Source organism: Zootoca vivipara, chromosome 10 (genome assembly GCF_963506605.1).
Source record: "Zootoca vivipara chromosome 10, rZooViv1.1, whole genome shotgun sequence".
Taxonomy (NCBI): Eukaryota; Metazoa; Chordata; class Lepidosauria; order Squamata; family Lacertidae; genus Zootoca; species Zootoca vivipara.
The window spans coordinates 26,822,010-26,839,337 of NC_083285.1; the positions used below are offsets into that span (position 1 = coordinate 26,822,010).

The 17,328-nt window shown below is 41.3% G+C and overlaps 1 protein-coding gene across 7 annotated transcripts in view; it reads left to right on the top strand.

Annotated features, from left to right (window-relative positions):
* The window catches only part of MSRB3 (methionine sulfoxide reductase B3), a 58,808-nt gene extending 55,032 nt beyond the window's left edge, over positions 1-3,776 (top strand). For all 7 annotated transcript variants that reach the window (XM_035126598.2, XM_035126604.2, XM_035126601.2 and 4 more), the window contains one exon: positions 682-3,776. In XM_035126598.2, the coding sequence (XP_034982489.1) occupies positions 682-846 (165 nt within the window). In that variant the 3' untranslated portion in view covers positions 847-3,776. The remainder of the gene's footprint in view (positions 1-681) is intronic.
* The last annotated feature ends 13,552 nt before the right edge of the window (positions 3,777-17,328 follow it).

Here is a 17,328-nt window from a genome sequence, read left to right on the forward strand (position 1 = left end):
ACCTCAGTTTTGTCTGGATTGAGCTTCAGTTTGTTGGCTCTCATCCAATCAATTACTGAGGCAAAACAATGGTCCACCACATTGACTGCCTCACCTGCAGATGTAAAAGAGAAGCAGAGCAGTGTGTCATCAGCATATTGTGGACAATTTACTCCAAAACTCTGAATGACGCCACCCAGCAGTTTCATGTAGATGTTAACTTGATTGGCCTTATAAAGGTATTGCCATAATAAATATTTTGGATTTTCTTTTTCTTTTTAAAGACTGTTTAGTCAGAATATGTCGTTCAGGCCTCAACCTGCCTTTTGGCATGTTCAGGTTTTGATACCACAACTTAGCATCCGTACTTCACATGCTTTGGTGACTCTAAGCCTGCCTCATAAGCACATTCTCTTTTTAGATGTTGGCATCGAACTGTGCATGTCTGAAGTCCATTTGTAGAAACCAGACTTCTCTTGGATGACAGCTTGTATTTTCACATTACTAGCAACTGGGGGAAAAGGCAGTGGTTGACCCTCAAATACTTTACCCCCTGATTAAATTTAAACTTCAAAATGAAGCCCGTATCTGTGACTCTCAAAGAGAAGGCCGTATACTATTACAGGTTGTTCTTTTTAAAAGTGTTTTCATTATACTTATTGATACTTACTAATGAATACAAATTATGCTCTTCTATTTCAGTGTGGTGCTCACCTTGGACATATTTTTGACGATGGGCCTCGTCCATCTGGCAAACGATACTGCATAAATTCAGCTTCGTTGTCTTTTGAGTCTGCAGACAAGAACCATGCTGGAGAAGGAAGCATTAGCGCAACTTCTGCCCAACCAGACAAGACAGAGCTGTAGAAGGAAGATAGTTTCTCACAAAGCTTATTTTCCTAGATGACTCGTAAAGAATGTTATTCTAAATTGCCTTCTACCTTATATGTTAAAAAAAACCTTTTAGGGATATTCTGCACTATCAGTTTTTTGTGTGTATCAAAATGAGGCCTTGTGTGTGCCAATGTATTTTTGTTATATAATCACACTTAAATAATTGTCAGCTTACATGCAGTGGGGAACCTCATAACAAAAGGGTATTTAGCACTATAGGTTATTAATCTCCACTTAGTGCTTTGTTAAAATAGGTTTGAACAATATCCCTCCTTTTTTCTGAGGGAGCAGGCTGTAGTTCATTCATTGCAGAACTTTAGTCTATATATAGCAGTCTCCTAATATCCCGTTACTTCAATGATTTTGTTCTGATTTACATGACATGTGTACTCAACCATCTTTCCATTTGACACATTACCCAACCTCCATTATGGAAGTGTGTGTTAGTTATAGAATGGTGGGTCATATCCAGGCTGTCCTTTTGCTGAGATTAATACCAGATCCAACATCCCTACTTATAGTTAAGAAACTAGTGTTTCGCAATTGTCTACCCTCTCCACTCCCAGTGTTGGTGGGAGAGAATGAGTATGTTTGTGATGGGGCCAACTGGAGTGGATAGCAGGCCTTTGCCACTGAGTCTATTCCTTCAAGTTGCGATGAGTATTTAAATGAATGTGGATGGAAACCTGTTTGTTTTAACCAGTAGCAAGCAGCACTTTTACAGGCCTGGTCTATCAGCCAGAAGTGGGTGAAAGCGAATAGTAGGTCACTTGTTTTACTATGTCCCTAATGAGGGTCCTGCAAAAACAAAACATCAGCTAGCCAAAGAGGATTCACAGTGTAGCATGAACTAGTTGTTTTGTGGGTCGTGCCTTGGAGCATGCAGTAATGTTGCTAATTACTGCTCCACTTTCAGGTTTTGTCCTGGGAGAGTGAATACCTCATTGAAGAGGTACAAACTTCCCTACAATTCCCCCTTACAATGTTTGGACAAGCATTGGAAGGGATGCAGTTCCCTTTCTTTCAAGCAGTTTCAATGTGCAATTATAAGCACCAAGTGGCTGTGCCTTCTCATGTGCAAATTTACAGCAGCTTACTATTTTCCAGCTTGTATTGTATGTGTGCTCAGTCTTATTTTCTGAGCACATGCATGTACAGGAAATGCACAAGGTCGACAACCAAAACATTAAGAAATGCAGCAAGAAATCGACATGTCCATGAAGACTGAAGAGTTTTAAATGGAAACTTGTCCCAAGGCCTTTAGTGAGATCAGATTAGACATTTTTGAAGCCTTCTAAGGATATGACGATCTACTTTGTGCTGAAACTTCCTTTTTTACACTGCAAGAGAACTGTCTATAAGTAGTGTGTGTGTGTGTGTGTGTGTGTGTGTGTGTGTGTGTGTGTGTGTATATGGTTGAAGCAGAGAATTTTCTAAACTCGATACAAGTACTGTACTGTTTAAGATACAGTGGTGCCTCGCTAGACGAATTTAATTCGTTCCACGGGTTTTTTCTTATAATGAAAAATTCGTCTAGCGAATCCCATAGGAATGCATTGAATTTTTTTTTAATTTTTTTTTTGCCCATAGGAATGCATTAATTGAATTTCAATGCATTCCTATGGGAAACCGCGATTCGCTAGACGAATTTTTCGTAAAACGAATTCGTCTAGCGAGGCAAGCTCCGCTCGAAATAACCTTTCATTAAGCGGAAATTTCGTTAAGCAGGGCATTCGTTAAGCGAGGCACCACTGTAATTTTGTTGTAGAATATACAATTTCAATATCAATAGCAAACATACTACCTGACATATCTAACACCGAAGCCCTGTACAATAGGTTAAAATTACTACCTTTATAGCCTTATAGCTCAAAAGCGAGAAAAAAGCTCGTTTGCTACTATAATTGAACAATAGACAGATGTAGAACTTCAGAATGCAACCATATGCATAAGAGAACAATTACTCCTGTTATCATCACTGTTCATGTATGCAAGTATGTACTTTCCAGTTTGTGCAGTCCTTCCTTTATAATGGCAGAGAATTTTCTAGGCTTCATGTCATTCTTTTGCTTATTTCCCTCCCCCAAAGGGCTGTTCTTATTCCTTGCCTTTGTTGGAAGAGAAGTGAGTTTTCTCCTGTCACATTTTCTGCCATAAATCTCTAATATGCAACATTTGTAAAAATGTGGAACCTACATGCATTTTGCTTTTCAGATCTCTGCTGTAGTTAAGGGTTATCGAGTTTCAGCATATTTCTGTCTTGCATTAAAGAAATATATTACTAAAACTTCAATGAGCAATAATGCTAGCTGTCCATCGGTAGATTTATATTTGCAGGATATGGAATGCAATGAACTGAATCAATATGGCTAGGTGTATGTGATCTGTAAGAGTGGAACACTGTTAACAGAAGAAAGCCATTGTTCTTTCTCTGTATGGAACACTGGGCAACGTTTTTCACTGTTAATGCTAGTAGGGGATACAAGTATGACTGGTATTGCAAAACTCAAATGCAGGTCATCTTGTTAATGTCCTTGGCAGAGGATCTCAGAAGGAGAGCACAATAAATAAGCAGGGAGCCCATTGCTCAGACTTCATTCTTTGTATTGTATGGGTGTGTGCATCTACTGAACGCAAATTATATAAGAACAGAGAACTGTATTTTATAGTATCCAATCTATATTATATAGAGATTTGCAGAGCTTAATATATAAATATCAAAAGATACTTGGGGAAAAAAGAGAAAAATAAAAGTATTTTATTCATTTTGGGGGGAAACTGAACTTTTCCTCAGAATTATGGTTCACTTTTGAGATAATAGTGTTGGATTTTTCAACGAAGGGTATCTTTTAATATATTTCTTGTATGCTGGGTACATAATAAAGTTAATTTATATAAATAAATGCCTCTGTTTTTAATGGTTATGTTATTGTGCCTGCAGCTGCCTTGTGTCCCAGCCCCTCTCCTCACCTGTCAGAAGCGGTGACACATCAACATTTGAGCTCCAGCATCCTTTCTAAGATGAATAGGTGGAGCAAAGGGATAAAGCACACCCAAATTCCCTGCATGCGGTATGACCCTGGGAAAATATTTTCAAGGATTCAGATATGACTTAGGGGAGGGAGCATTGACAGAAGTACTCAGCCTCCACCTTAAAAAAAGACAGAAAGAAAGACAAAGGTCTTAGCTTTTCATGTACCTTATTGTGTTCTTTGGGTCTGTTTCATAAAGATAGCACATTGCTTACTAAAAGGAAGTCTTGCCAAATAAGTTCTAAACTACAGCTGAATAATTTGGCTGGAGATGTTTTTGTGTGGATTGGTGTCTAGGGAAACAGATTCGGAATGCCCTATTGTTTGCAGATAAGCTCAGTTTGATAAATCAGCGACACAAAAATTGGGTGAGAAGGGAGCTTTTGTGGTGGTCTCAACTCAGCTGTCATGTTGACATTCCCTGAGAACTGCTGGTGCATCCATTAAGTTGTTAGTTGTCAAATATTAGGAGGACTATCTAGGGGCATCAAGGGGAGGTGGGGGCAACCGATGATGGGAATGCCAAGAGGCGGTCTCGCTTTTGTATTGTGGTACAACTTCTTAGTAACAGTTCTTGCACAGGAGACCTTGGAGCATGCTTGCCTCTATTGACAAGAATCTTTATACAACCCTTTGTGCTGCGTAAAAGGTGTTTAAAAAGGACACAATTGCATTTTCCTATGATGAGAAACTCTGCAGCTATGCACAGCAGATAGAGTTGTATCCAACTATGTTATACCCAGAGTATACCCATTGAAATTCATAGACCTAGGTTAGTAATGTCCATTATTTTCAAAGGATCTGCTCCTAGTGGAACTACCATTGGATACAACTCAAAGAGGGGTATTCAACTATTGTGTCCTGTGTCAGCACACTGATTTCCATTTGCAAAATGGGATCCCCCTCTTCTTCTCCCCCCCCAACATGCCCTGCAATCTACCCAAATCTGCTCCACGGGGTTGGTGAAGCCCCTAGAACAAATGATAAGGGGATGGGAGGGGGATTTCCATTATACAAGGAGAAATCCTTGTACTGGCAGAATGAGAGACAGCACTATGATGGACGATTCCACCCATAGAGTATGTACTTGCTATATTTGTGGGAAGCAACCATGTAAATTTCTGAATGCACAATCCAATAATTCTGCCTGGGGATTTTAAAGGAGATGCATTTGAGGTTGATCAACAGCATGAAACCTTGGTTGTTACCTGACTAGTTTTCAGAAGCAACAAGCTTTTTTTTTAATCTTATAAAATAAAATCTCTTCTGCCTATTTTTCCAAAGAGGATACTTTTTATCATGGATTTTTTTTAAAAAAAACCAAAACGGGCCTTTGGATAATGCCCCTGTGCCGCCCCCCCCCCACTTCATTGGAATTGTAGAAGTGATAAAGTGGAGTTTATTGACTCATATTGTTACAAGCACGAAGGTCTACTATAAATTGCTCTCCCTAAAGAACACCCAGGTTCCTTTGTTCCTGCAAGAAAGATTAAAGCTTAAAAGCCCACTTTCAAAATAGCCTTGTTTACATTGCTCAGGTGAGGCTCTTTTGGCCATAAGGTCACAAGATGCCAGACCCTGTTTACATTTTAAAATGACGGCAGGCATGGCGGGCGTTGTCAGATCACTGCATCCAAACAAACAGGATGTCCTAAACCAAACAGTGACCTGGCCAAAGGGCAGTTTTGTCCATCCCAACTGATACTCTGGGCAAGATAGGGAGCAATTCCAACTACTGAATGACGTACATAGAATGTGAAAAATAATTGGTATTTTCAGCCCATGAGAGTGATGTGGAGCAACAGTGTGTATTTGCCTGTTGGGAGACATTTTACAACCATGGTCAATTACTGAAAGTTAGGTTGAGCATAAAAGGCTGGTGAGTTTCCCCTAGTGATAAAACGCCAGAAAGAAGTAATATATCATTGCACTATATGCCATAAAAATAGGAGTCACTATGGCTGCAATCCTACACATATATATCGGGGCCTAAGTCCTATTAACTCAATGTGGCTTGCTTCTAAGTAGAAATGCCCAGGATTGCACTTTATAAGATAATAACAACTTAGGCTGTTTCCCCTATTTGGTTTGCTTTTCTATGTAAAAAATATTTAGGACCTTTCCAGCGGATCAATTCAAACCACACCACAAGCTCAGTTGCTGATTCTTTTTGCTGTGGATCCAGATGTCTTCCTCCAGAAAGCACTCCTACCGGGGTGAGTGGGAAGAGGAGAACATTGATCCCCCCCCCAGTAGTACCTATTTTCAAGCATGCTAAACATGCAAATGGTGGAAGGCGTGACCATTGGGCAGGATGCGTGGCCAGCCAACAGAACAACATGGCCCGTCTCAGGAAAGGAGGGTGGTATTGCTCTCAGGCATAATCCCAATGTCCTTTGAATGCATATGGTGTGCTGTCTAACCCGCCCCCGTGTGATGGAACTTTATAGGAACTAGCTTTTATAGTCATTTAACATATGCTTGTTCCAGAGAACACCACTGTTCCTTATTATCTTTTGTGATGGATACATACTGGTTGCTAAACTCCCAGCATCACCACCCTTTTTGTGGTAAGATGCAGCTGTACCTCTTGCCTGTAGGGAATCTAGGCATTGCTTTTTTAAAAAGCTTGTGGTTGGGTTTTATGTTTCCTTTATTCTTTAGGTCAGGTCGTTTGTTTCCAGGAGAAATGTATCGCAGTCTGGATGAGTAAAGTTGACCAGCTTTCCATGTGGGAAAGGTTGCCCATTTCTCAGTGTGTGCTTGTTTGCAGCAATCAGGCAGCTCGCACCTGGTTTTCAGCTTTTTCTGTGGTTGCTATTGCTCTGCAACTAGTTTCATTGAAGAACCAGTATGGAACATTGCTCTCCCAGTGAGAGAGGGAGAACAGGACCCATACTGGGGTCAGAATCTAAGGGGAATAAAAGTGGTCAAAAGTGGTAACTCTGGTGGTTGGCATTGTGTAGCAGTTAGAGAATTGGGGGGGCAGCAGGGGGGGGAGAAAGAAGTGTGGCTGTTAGGTTGTGACAGAGTGGGAGTGGGGTGAGAAGTAATAATGGATATTATTTTCTGACTGGCTAAGGATGGACCGAAACTGGATTGCTTTATGGAACTTGCTGAACCGTCTGGGAGATTCCGAGACCAGGGGAGGGGGGAGGGCAGAATTAGACGTAAGTGTTTAAATATTATTTGGATAGAAGAAGTAATGTTTAAAATTATGGACATTTTTGGGAATTAGTTCTAGGCTAAGGGGCGAAATTGAAGATAGATATTGAGAAATTAATTAAAGGTTTTGAATATTTGATGATTATAGGTTAAGAATAATTATCATAGGCTAGGAATATTTGAGGGGCAATGAAGAGGAAATTGTTTATGAAATAGAGGAAGATGAAAATGTATAAGTGTTAGAAAATGGCTTAAGATATAATGTGAAAATTGCTAAGGATGGATTAAAAATGGACCCAGTGGAGGGGAGGAATCGAGGAAGTCTATATAACAATGTTAATTAATAAGAAATATAGTTGTTATTGTTATTTTTTTCTTCTCTTTGGTTTTTGTCTTTTTGGGTTTTTTGTCTTTTGTATTTTTTCATTCTTATAAATTGAATAACGGTTATTAAAAAAAAAGAACTGTAAATTCAGAAACACTCTCATTATTAAAATGTGAAAGCATTCCAGCTTGCCAGATGGAACAACCCTCCCCCCTTTCCTTGCATGCTGTTCTGGGGGTTCTCTCACCCCACCCCCACTGCTGCCAATGGCAAGTGAAAGGGAGCAGGGACATGCATAGAGTTACAGCGCCTTCTGTGGCTGTAGAGACCGATATAGGAGAGACATGTTTTGTTGCAGGTAGGGCAGATGAAGACATCTCTCTCCAAGCATTGTGATTGTTTTCAGTCAAGCTGAAGGCTTGGGAAAGCAACAGGGAGAAAGTAGGGGTCAAAGAGAGTAGGGATGAAACACAGCCCTCTTTCACATCGTTCTTTATAGGGAAGGCGGCCAAGGATGACCTGTCATACTGGACAGTGCCGAAAAGCTCCATTGAGCTAGTGGAAGTCCTTGCATGGGCTTCTGTTAGTGGGACTTCTCCCTTGAATCTGGCCCTATGCCTTTAAATCACATCCTTTCCCTCAAAGAATTCTGGGCACTGCAGTTTCCCCCTCACAGAGTTGCAATTCCCAGCAACTCTTAACAAACTACAGCGCCCACAATACCTTAAGGGAATGAATATGCTTCAAATGAGCTTTCAAGGGCTGGTGTGTACACACAGCCTAAATTAATTGCACTTAGTTCCTACTGAAATCAATGTGAAAAGTTAGCCACGGCTTTAAGTCTCATTGATCCAGATCCAACCCATTTGCTGCCGGTTATGTCAGAAACACAGTGTTAAAGGTAAGACATAGACATTTCTTTCCAAAATGCACCATGCTTCCCTTTGTAATATATAATCACAATATGTTTACCATTACGCAGAGAAAACTCTGAATGTTACTGCACTCCACTCAGGAATCAAACAGCTTGTTTTTATCAGGGTCAGTAGAGCAAGGAGCCAACTACAAGAGGCTTGTAAAAGACCAAATCTGGGATTGTTTACAAGGTAATACATTGAGATCCCCTAGAATCAGCTGGGGGAATCGCTGCCTTGAAAGGCTAGACATGAGGTAAGAACACACTTTTTGAGGAATAGGGTAACTTAGGCCTTTATATTGCCTCCAAGCTGCAAAATGTTTTTCAGCTCAAGATAGTATTATTACTTCAGAACCTCTGAGGGAAATTGCCAGCTTTATTTAAAGATATGCATGAAGAATTGTACTGTGAAATATTTCATTTTGGCTGTTTTCAAAGCTAATTCCAAAGAACTAAAATGTCAGCCGCAAAGATGTACAACATTTTTTCAAGAAGCCTGGACCAATGTTTTCATAAAAAAAATAGTCCGTCCTTCATAACCACTGTTATTGAAAAGACCTCCCAAGGTTGCATAGACATACTTCAAATATTTTCTGAAATTCAATCTAATGTAATTTATACATTAGGACTCATTCATAATCTTGTATTAAAAACCTGTGCAATTTTCATGAAATATATCTGCTGTTTAATCATGAATGCTGATTTTTGAACCACAGTGCTCTTTTTTTTCTTAACACCCTTCCAACAGGTCTTTAAAAAAACCCCAAGAAGAAATAACAGTTTAAATTTTAAATAAACATTTCTGGAAAAATAACGTCCTTAAAAAGAGGCTGTAATCTTAATTTAGTGCTCTTTTGAATGTGCCACAGAGTCTTTGGTTATGTGAGTACATTAAAAACCTCTTGTGTTATGGACTGCAGGCGCACAAATCCATTTGTAAAGGATCTGCAAAATAGGATAGAAATTATATGATGTTATGTAGACAAGAATTAATCTTAACAAGTACATGATCTAAAAATCAAAAAATTATTTAAAATATCAGTACATTATCCTTTACTGAAGTTATTTGAGCTTTGAAAGAAATTAAGCCCATTTTCCTCAGTATTTACACTCTGGGCAGCTTCCATCATAAAAGAACAACAGCAACACAACAGAACTGCACACATTTAAAACTTCCCTATACAGGGCTGACTTCAGATATCTTGTGGAAGTCAGAAAGTTGTTTATTTCCTTCACATCTAATGGAAGGGCGTTCCATAGGGTGGGTTTCTTCTTCTTCTTTGCCAATCACTGGTAGCCGAGTAAGATGGTCTTCCATAAACACAGTCCATAAGTGACTGTGGAGGCCAATTCTGGATCCACACATTCTTCCACAGTAGGGACATAGGTTTCTGGGCGGGAGTTGATCATGGTGAGGGTTTGCCAAGTGTGCCTGCCTCTTACCACGTTTCTCCCTTTTGTCCTGAGTTTGAGCATCTTCAAAACCCATGACAGCTTTGGTAAAGGCTGTTGTATAGAGTGGGCATGCTAGCTAAGAAAGTCCTCTGCCTGGTTCCCTGTAACTTCACGTCTTGCAATGAGGGAACAGCCAGAAGGCCCACGGAACTGAACCTCAGTGTCTGGGCTGAATGGTGGAGGTGGAGATGGTCCTTCAGGTATACAAGGCTGAAGCCATTAAGGGTTTTGAAGGTCCACATGTTTCCACAATACAGTGGTGCCTCGCTTAACAAATGCCCTGTAAGACGAAATTTTCGCTTAACGAAAGGATTTTTCTAGCGGAGGTTGCCTCGCTAGATGAATTCGTTTTACGAAAAATTCGTCTAGCGAATCACGGTTTCCCATAGGAATGCATTGAAATTCAATTAATGCGTCCCTATGGGCAAGAAATAAAAAATTCAATGCATTCCTATGGGATTCGCTAGACGAACTTTTCGTTATAAGAATTGACCCGTGGAACGAATTAAATTAGTCTAGTGAGGCACCACTGTACTCCAAACTTTTAATTAAGACCATAATGTGCCACCCAGTTAACATCTGGATCTAGAAAATGATATTTTTCAGGTGGATCTGGCTTAGGTCACAATTATTTTCTCCTTGACATTGCTGGGTTTCTAGATGGAAGTGGCTGTTCTGAAGAAGTGTGCATGCACACGAAAGCTCATACCAAAATAAAAACTTAGTTGGTCTTTAAGGTGCTACTGAAGGATTTTTTTTATTTTGCTGTTACTCTAATTATCTAATCCCAGCAAGCTGCTATTTGCTCATTTGTCTTAGTGTGAAATTCCCTACTTGGCATAAATCCAGATCTGAGAAGCTGAAAAGTACCATATTTTTCCCTCCATAAGATGCACTTTTTTTCCTCATAAAAAGTAAGGAGAAATGTCTGTGTGTCTTATGGAGCGAATGTGTGGTCCCTGGAGCCGAATTGCCCAGGGGCAAAAAGCAGATCCTGCTTTAAAAAAAAAATAGAAAGAGCTAAAGGCTAACAAGAGGGAAAGAGGGGTGTTGAAAAGAAGCCAATCCATGGTCCATCAACAGAGAAAGTTGAGTAGACACAGAGTTTCTCCTTCTCAATCTTGATTGCTACACCTGAGTTGGCTTCAGCTGAGCAGCCATGCTGTGGAGACTTGATGAAGCAGGTGGTCCTCATTTGCCTTGAGCCTAATCAAGCTGAGTGACCACAACCTCCACTCAGACCTAATGAGTCCAGTGATCTCCACCTGGCCCAGTACTGAGCTGGGCTGCCTCAATCTCCTGCCCTGCACTTCCTGACACCTCAGAGCCCACCATGTCTGGGAAGATGTGGGCATGTCTGGTCCTGGTGCCTTCCCTGGGCTCCTGTGAACTATCAGCTGCCCCTTTGATGTCCTCTGATGTCCTGTGAGTACCTCCTAAGTCCCCAACCTCCCCTTCCCCATCTTCAGCTTGTTGCTGCACCCCTCTCCAGAATCCTCTTTCCCTTCCTCTGTGCTCTGTATGGGCATGAATCTGAGTGCATGATTTTGCACTTGCAACAAATTGCTTGATGGAATATGACTATATTGTTGTTTTATAGCTTGCTGTTATTTGGTAAAGTGAACAATGTGAATAGAGTTCCCTTTGTTTCATCCTTTGAAATGCCCCTTGGCAACAACTGGTATATATAAGAACCTTTCTTTTCTTTTCTTTTTTCTTTTTTTGCTCTTTGCTTCTTTTGGAACACCGTACCGGCACTTTATGCTATTATTTCATTCTGGTTGAGTCTTTAAAGAGTGCAATTAAAACCAAGGATTGGGGTTTGAGTGGTGAACAGTTTGTCAATTGGCCATTTAAATCATAATTTTTTAAAAACAACAACAACAGGTCTATGTTTTATTAACATAAAATTGCTGGAACTGCAGTATGAAGACAAAAGTGACAGGAGAATTTACATAACTGGGATTGCAGTTATTGTGCAGAACTATTTTAATCCTTAATGTTATTTGATTCCAGAGTGGGGGCAATGTACAAATCATTTCATGCTATGTTCATGTTATGCCAAGGGCAGACTTAAGCGATTGCCATAAGTCAAGAATAGTGTTTTTTGTTTTGTTTTTTTACTCAAAGGTTGCCATTCATACAACTCTCCTTGTAGACAATTAAATGGAGTAAACTATGTGCAGTGTGAGTCCCATATGTATCCTACAGCAGCAGCTGGGAGCTGCTGGAGGGGCAGATTTCTGAGATGTTTCCCACCCTTTCTGGCTAGTTACAGGAAAAGGTTTGGGGATGGATGGATAATGCACGGCTGAGTTTTTTAAAATTTTGTTTTATAATTTTTTTGTGATGGCTTGGAGTAGGCTAATGAATTAGTAGTTATTTAATTAAAACATCTATATCTCTCATTTTGCACCAAAAGCACTTCAAAGCTACTAACATTAAAACCAAAGGAAACCAGGGCTCTGTACACACACTACATTTGAAAGCTGATTTGAAGCCTGCATTCCTTCCCAAAGAATCATGAGAATTGTAGATTGTTAAAAGTTCTGAGAATTGTAAACAGTTCCCAGGATTTTGTGGGGATGGGGGTGGTTTGAATATGCTTTGAAATAGGCAGTGTGGCCTCCTGACGGCCAGACAGAAAGTCACAAACTCTATGTAGTTTGCTAAAGGTGCTTGGAATTGTCTGGTAATACAAGTCTTAGTGATGTGTCTCCCAATCTTTCAAGGAATTTGAAGTAAAGAAAGTGAATAGGCAGAAAGTCTGTAGATTTGGGAGGGCCCATCAGAAGTTTTGGAATATTCTAGGTCAGGCATCCCCAAACTGCGGCCCTCCAGATGTTTTGGCCTACAACTCCCATGATCCCTAGCTAAGAGGACCAGTTGTCAGGGATTATGGGAATTGTAGTCCAAAACATCTGGAGGGCCGAAGTTTGGGGATGCCTGTTCTAGGTCACTAGGTCTACCTGGAGGACAGAAGAAGTTCTGATGTTTCCCATGATGATTTCCTCTTTTTTTGACATTATCAGATGCCAAATTCTTCTTTTTTAAAAGTCTCTCTTGGGGTGTGTTTGCCCCTGCTTTGCCGGTGTCCTAAACATGCACTTAGTCTGCTTTTTGGGTAGTCCAGCACTGCCTGCAGATCTTTAGAAGTTTAGGGCTGAGATGGCCTGTGCTGGCTGTGGATGATAGGAGTTACAGCTTCCCAAAATCTGGAGGGCACTACGTTGGCAAAGGCTGTTCCAGGTTGTCAGAGCCTCTTTGTTTTCATCACCAATTCTGCTATTTTCACCTTGCTTCTGCAGCAGCAGCAGCAGCAGCAGCATTACTCGAAACAAGCTCTGCCATCCAAAACCCCCGGCTGTGCTTCCAAAGTTTCACCTAATAAAAAGTGAGGCCAGGGCAAGCATTACACATTCAAGAGCTTTACATTTAGTCCTCAGATTTCATGTAGGTTCAACTTTGAGATTCCGCCCTACCAGTGAGTTTGGAAAGGGTGGCCTTAAGATGTTCACACACACACACACACACACACTTAAAATGTGCATGTTTGGCAGCTGACTCCTGTGACCTCGTTTTCTTCTCTTGCAAGGGACTAGCTAAAAGAAGACAACACAAGCCTTAGCCCTTGCTCTTTCAAAGATGATCAATAGGTTTCTTTTTTTTTATGTTGCAGCTTAGGGTCCAGCTAAGTGAAGCAGGAAAAGTTCCTGCATGGTCATAGTCTACATTAAACACTAGCTTTATGGCAGAGCGTTTTTCTTTTTCTTTTTTGACTAGGCTGCTTTCAATCAAATTCTTTCTGCAGAGGCCAGCCTCAAGTATAGCTCGGAGCATGGAACAATGAACACTAGTACACACTTGTGTAGAGTGTTCTGAGCAAGGGATATAAATCACCAAATGTCATGTTCATACCTGACCATGCCAGCACTGTATTTACTTTACACTTCTGGAATCTGGGCTTGATGTTTCCTCAGCAATGGCTGGCTTGTGCTGGAGAATCAAAGGACCAAGTCACTTGGGGCAGTGTTTTTAACTGTTTTTATCAATGAATAGCTTTATTCCAGCTGGCAGATATTTGAACTGATTCAAGCAATCAAGCATGCAGTACATTGCAAGAGGAGGAAAAGGGTTTCTCTCTCATCTGACAGACTGCCCTACAACTGGGGAGAAGGGGTTGCCTTATATGGAGGCAAATAAATGTTCTGTCTAGTCCAGGACTGTCAAACCTGAATGGCCCATGCAAACGTATTTCCGAGCCCTAGTTCATGAGTATGCTTAATTGGAATTGCCAGAGATTCCGCAGAGGGGTTCTATAATAGTATCAAGTCACACACATAACTAGATTCTGAGCTCTGGCATATTTTCACACAAATCGGCTTGCGTTCCCGTGTGCGGAATTTGAAAGCAAAGATGACATACACCTTGGCACTTCCCTGGCCACATCTTGGCACTTCCCTGGAGCTGAGAAATATGTATCAACAAGTCCTCGGGAAAATTAAGGCTAATAAACCAGAACAGGTGGGGAAAAGAACCAGTGAGAAAGGAGCAGGAGGCTGTAAGTTTTCAGAGGTGGTTTTGTTTATTGGTTTTAGCACGAGTAGCTCCATGGGGTTCAGGTGATCATCACTGTGGACGACATCATCTGCCATGTTGGTGCCATTCTGCGTCCACACTTGAATTGGCTGGCTTGTTTTTCCTTCCTGTTTGTGGTGGTAGTGGGGACTTCAAAGGCTGCCACAAGAAAAAAAAAACATGAGGAGAGAGCTGTGCTTCTCCTGTTCCTGGGGAGGAGCAGCCCGGATGGAAAGTTTCCAGAAGAACACTGTCATAACCAGACAGGTTTTACAATTAACAAAAGGAATGAGGTGAGAAGAGCACTGGAGGATTCCAACCCCCCCCTTCTTTCTGCAAATGCATTCACAGTGGGTGGCTTCATTTAACAAGGGGAGGGGGGCTTGTGGGGGGGGGGCTGGGAAGCTATCGAGTGTCTTTGCTACCAGTATATCACAGTTTAAAGCTAACAGCATTATGTTCTTGCTTTGTATACTGTAGCTCCCAAACAGTCACCCGCAGAATGAAAGGGCCCTGTCTTCCATCAAAGTGTATTTAAAGTTCAGTGTACAGTCATAAGCAAAACACTGGGAGATATGCCTTTACACCTATGGGGCGCACGCACACACACACACACAGCCTATCTTTGCATTCCTCTCACACCATTCATTGCCTGTCTTCTCCATTTACGACCGCGTCAATTGCCTTTCCGCATGAAGACAAAAACATTTGCAAGTTAAGACTCTCCTCTCGAAATCCTTTGAAGGCCTCAGGAGATGCAGTGTTTCTTCAGACAGCAAGATGGGGAGCCTGGTTCACATCATAGCCAATATCTTTCTAGGCAAATCCTGTTAGCTTTGCTGTGAGGTAACTGGATACACATTCTGCGGGACAGGGGCAGGCAAATCAAGAGAGGAAATGGCATCGATGATAGATTTCAATCACTGGCAGGCCCAATGCCAGCAGTTGGCCAGTTCAAGCACTGGTCATGGGTCCCAGAAGCTCAGAAAGGCCCCTCATTGGCCTTACCAGGACCCTAGACAGCCATTTTGCCAGGCCAGAGTGCTGCTTGTGAATAATGGGAACCAAGCTGGTGTTTCATCCTTGGTACTGGTGGTCTCCTGTCACCTTCATTTACCCAAAATGTAAAATTCCAGGTACCTCTGGTTATGAACTTAATTCGTTCCAGAGGTCCATTCTTAACCTGAAACTGTTCTTAACTTGAGGTACCACTTTAGCTAATGGGCCCTATGCAATTTCTGTTCTCATCCTGAGGTAAAGTTCTTAACCCAAGGTACTATTTCTGGGTTAGCGGAGTCTGTAACCCGAAGTGTTTGTAAACCAAGGTGTTTGTAACCTGAGGTACCACTGTATCTATGAAAGAAAATGTCCTTGAAAGTGAAGGAGGAAGTTTTACGTATGGAACATACCCCCATGTTCATTAACCTGTGTTTCTAATACCCCTTAACCACCCACTCTGAATATTCCCTCATCATTCTCTTGAACCCCCCCCCCAATTGTTGCTTCCAAATTCTGCCAACTCTGCAGGACCTTTTTAAAACCGGGAGTAGATCCTGAATCAATTCTTTAAATATATACCGTAGGGAGAAATAACAATGTGTGCAGAATAAAGCCATGATAACCTCCTTAACTTGTTTCACTGAAATGTCTTGAATTGTGAAATGAAATAACTCAGTGTGCTTTCCCCACCGTGTTTGCCAGATGCAGACTTTTTAACAGCCCTGTAAGCAGGTGTGAACCTGTGTCAAGGGTTATAATAGAATTAAAGTCACTTCCACTGAGATTAAAGTGTTGATGTGGTGAAGACTGAAGTGTAAACAGCAGACTTGGCTCTTTCGGCATCTTGCTGCAAATGTGTGGCTTGACTAGGGTTGCAGGACAGAAATGAAAAAGTGCCCTTAAATTGGATGTGAAAGTTGAGAGGAAGCTAGTAAAAGGGAGCGAGCAGCTTTAGAAAGGGTGGTAGGAGCTTAGCTGGTTCAGAATTCTACATCATAAAAATGCTGTGATATAATGTATGTGCCAGACCAGAACTGAGTTATAATTTGTTTGCATTAAGCAATTGCTTCCCCATCCCCTTTCCTTATTGCAAGGGAGATCCAATACTGGGTGTGGGTGTGAGAGAGTTTGTTGCTCGAAAGCTCCAAATCAGTTTTAACCGGGCAAGCCGAATTTGCCTGGATGTGATGGAATCTCTTTTGAAAACAGCTACGGTTTGGAAGCACCTGCCAAGGCCTCAGAATTTAGTTACGGTGTTTAACTCTTCCACTGCATTCTCTTGATTTACATTGTCTCCTCTTTTGCAAATTGCTGTTAGTCCCTCAGCAGGGGGTGGGTGGGTGGGAATGCAGGCATAATCCAGGTAGTGTCCCCACCCACCCCCACTGTGGGCCTTAGAGCAGCTTTGGGGAATATAGGGAAATGGTTGGTAAGAAGAGGAGTTCTGCTGGATCAAGCCAATGGCCCATCTAGTCTAGTTTCCTACTCTCACTGTAGCCAACCAAATGCCTATGGGAAACCAACATGCAGGTCTTGAGCGCAACATCACTCCTCCCTCCTCCGGTTTCCAGCAAATGGAATTCCAAAGCATACTGCCTCCAGCATAGCTATCAGGATTTGTAAGCCTTGATTACTAATGCTAGAAATGGGCTAGTACACTGCTATTGAAATAAGATAACCCTCCCCCTGTCCAAACACAACTGTTGCTCCTTTTACATGGGAGATTGGAACACAGTTTTCCTGCATCGTGGAATATTATTTGGCCTGCAGGCTACAGAACACCAGGGAATCAGGGCAAACAGTTTTTGAGAACTGGCACTGAGGAGCAAAATTATGTGTGTGTGAATAACCAATAGATAAGATTAAAAAAAACGGAATACATAAAACACAATTAAATACATTAAGTATACAATTAAATGTAGAGTTTAAAACAATGTAAAATATTTTTAAAAAATTAAAATATAAAACGACTATATTAAAATGGT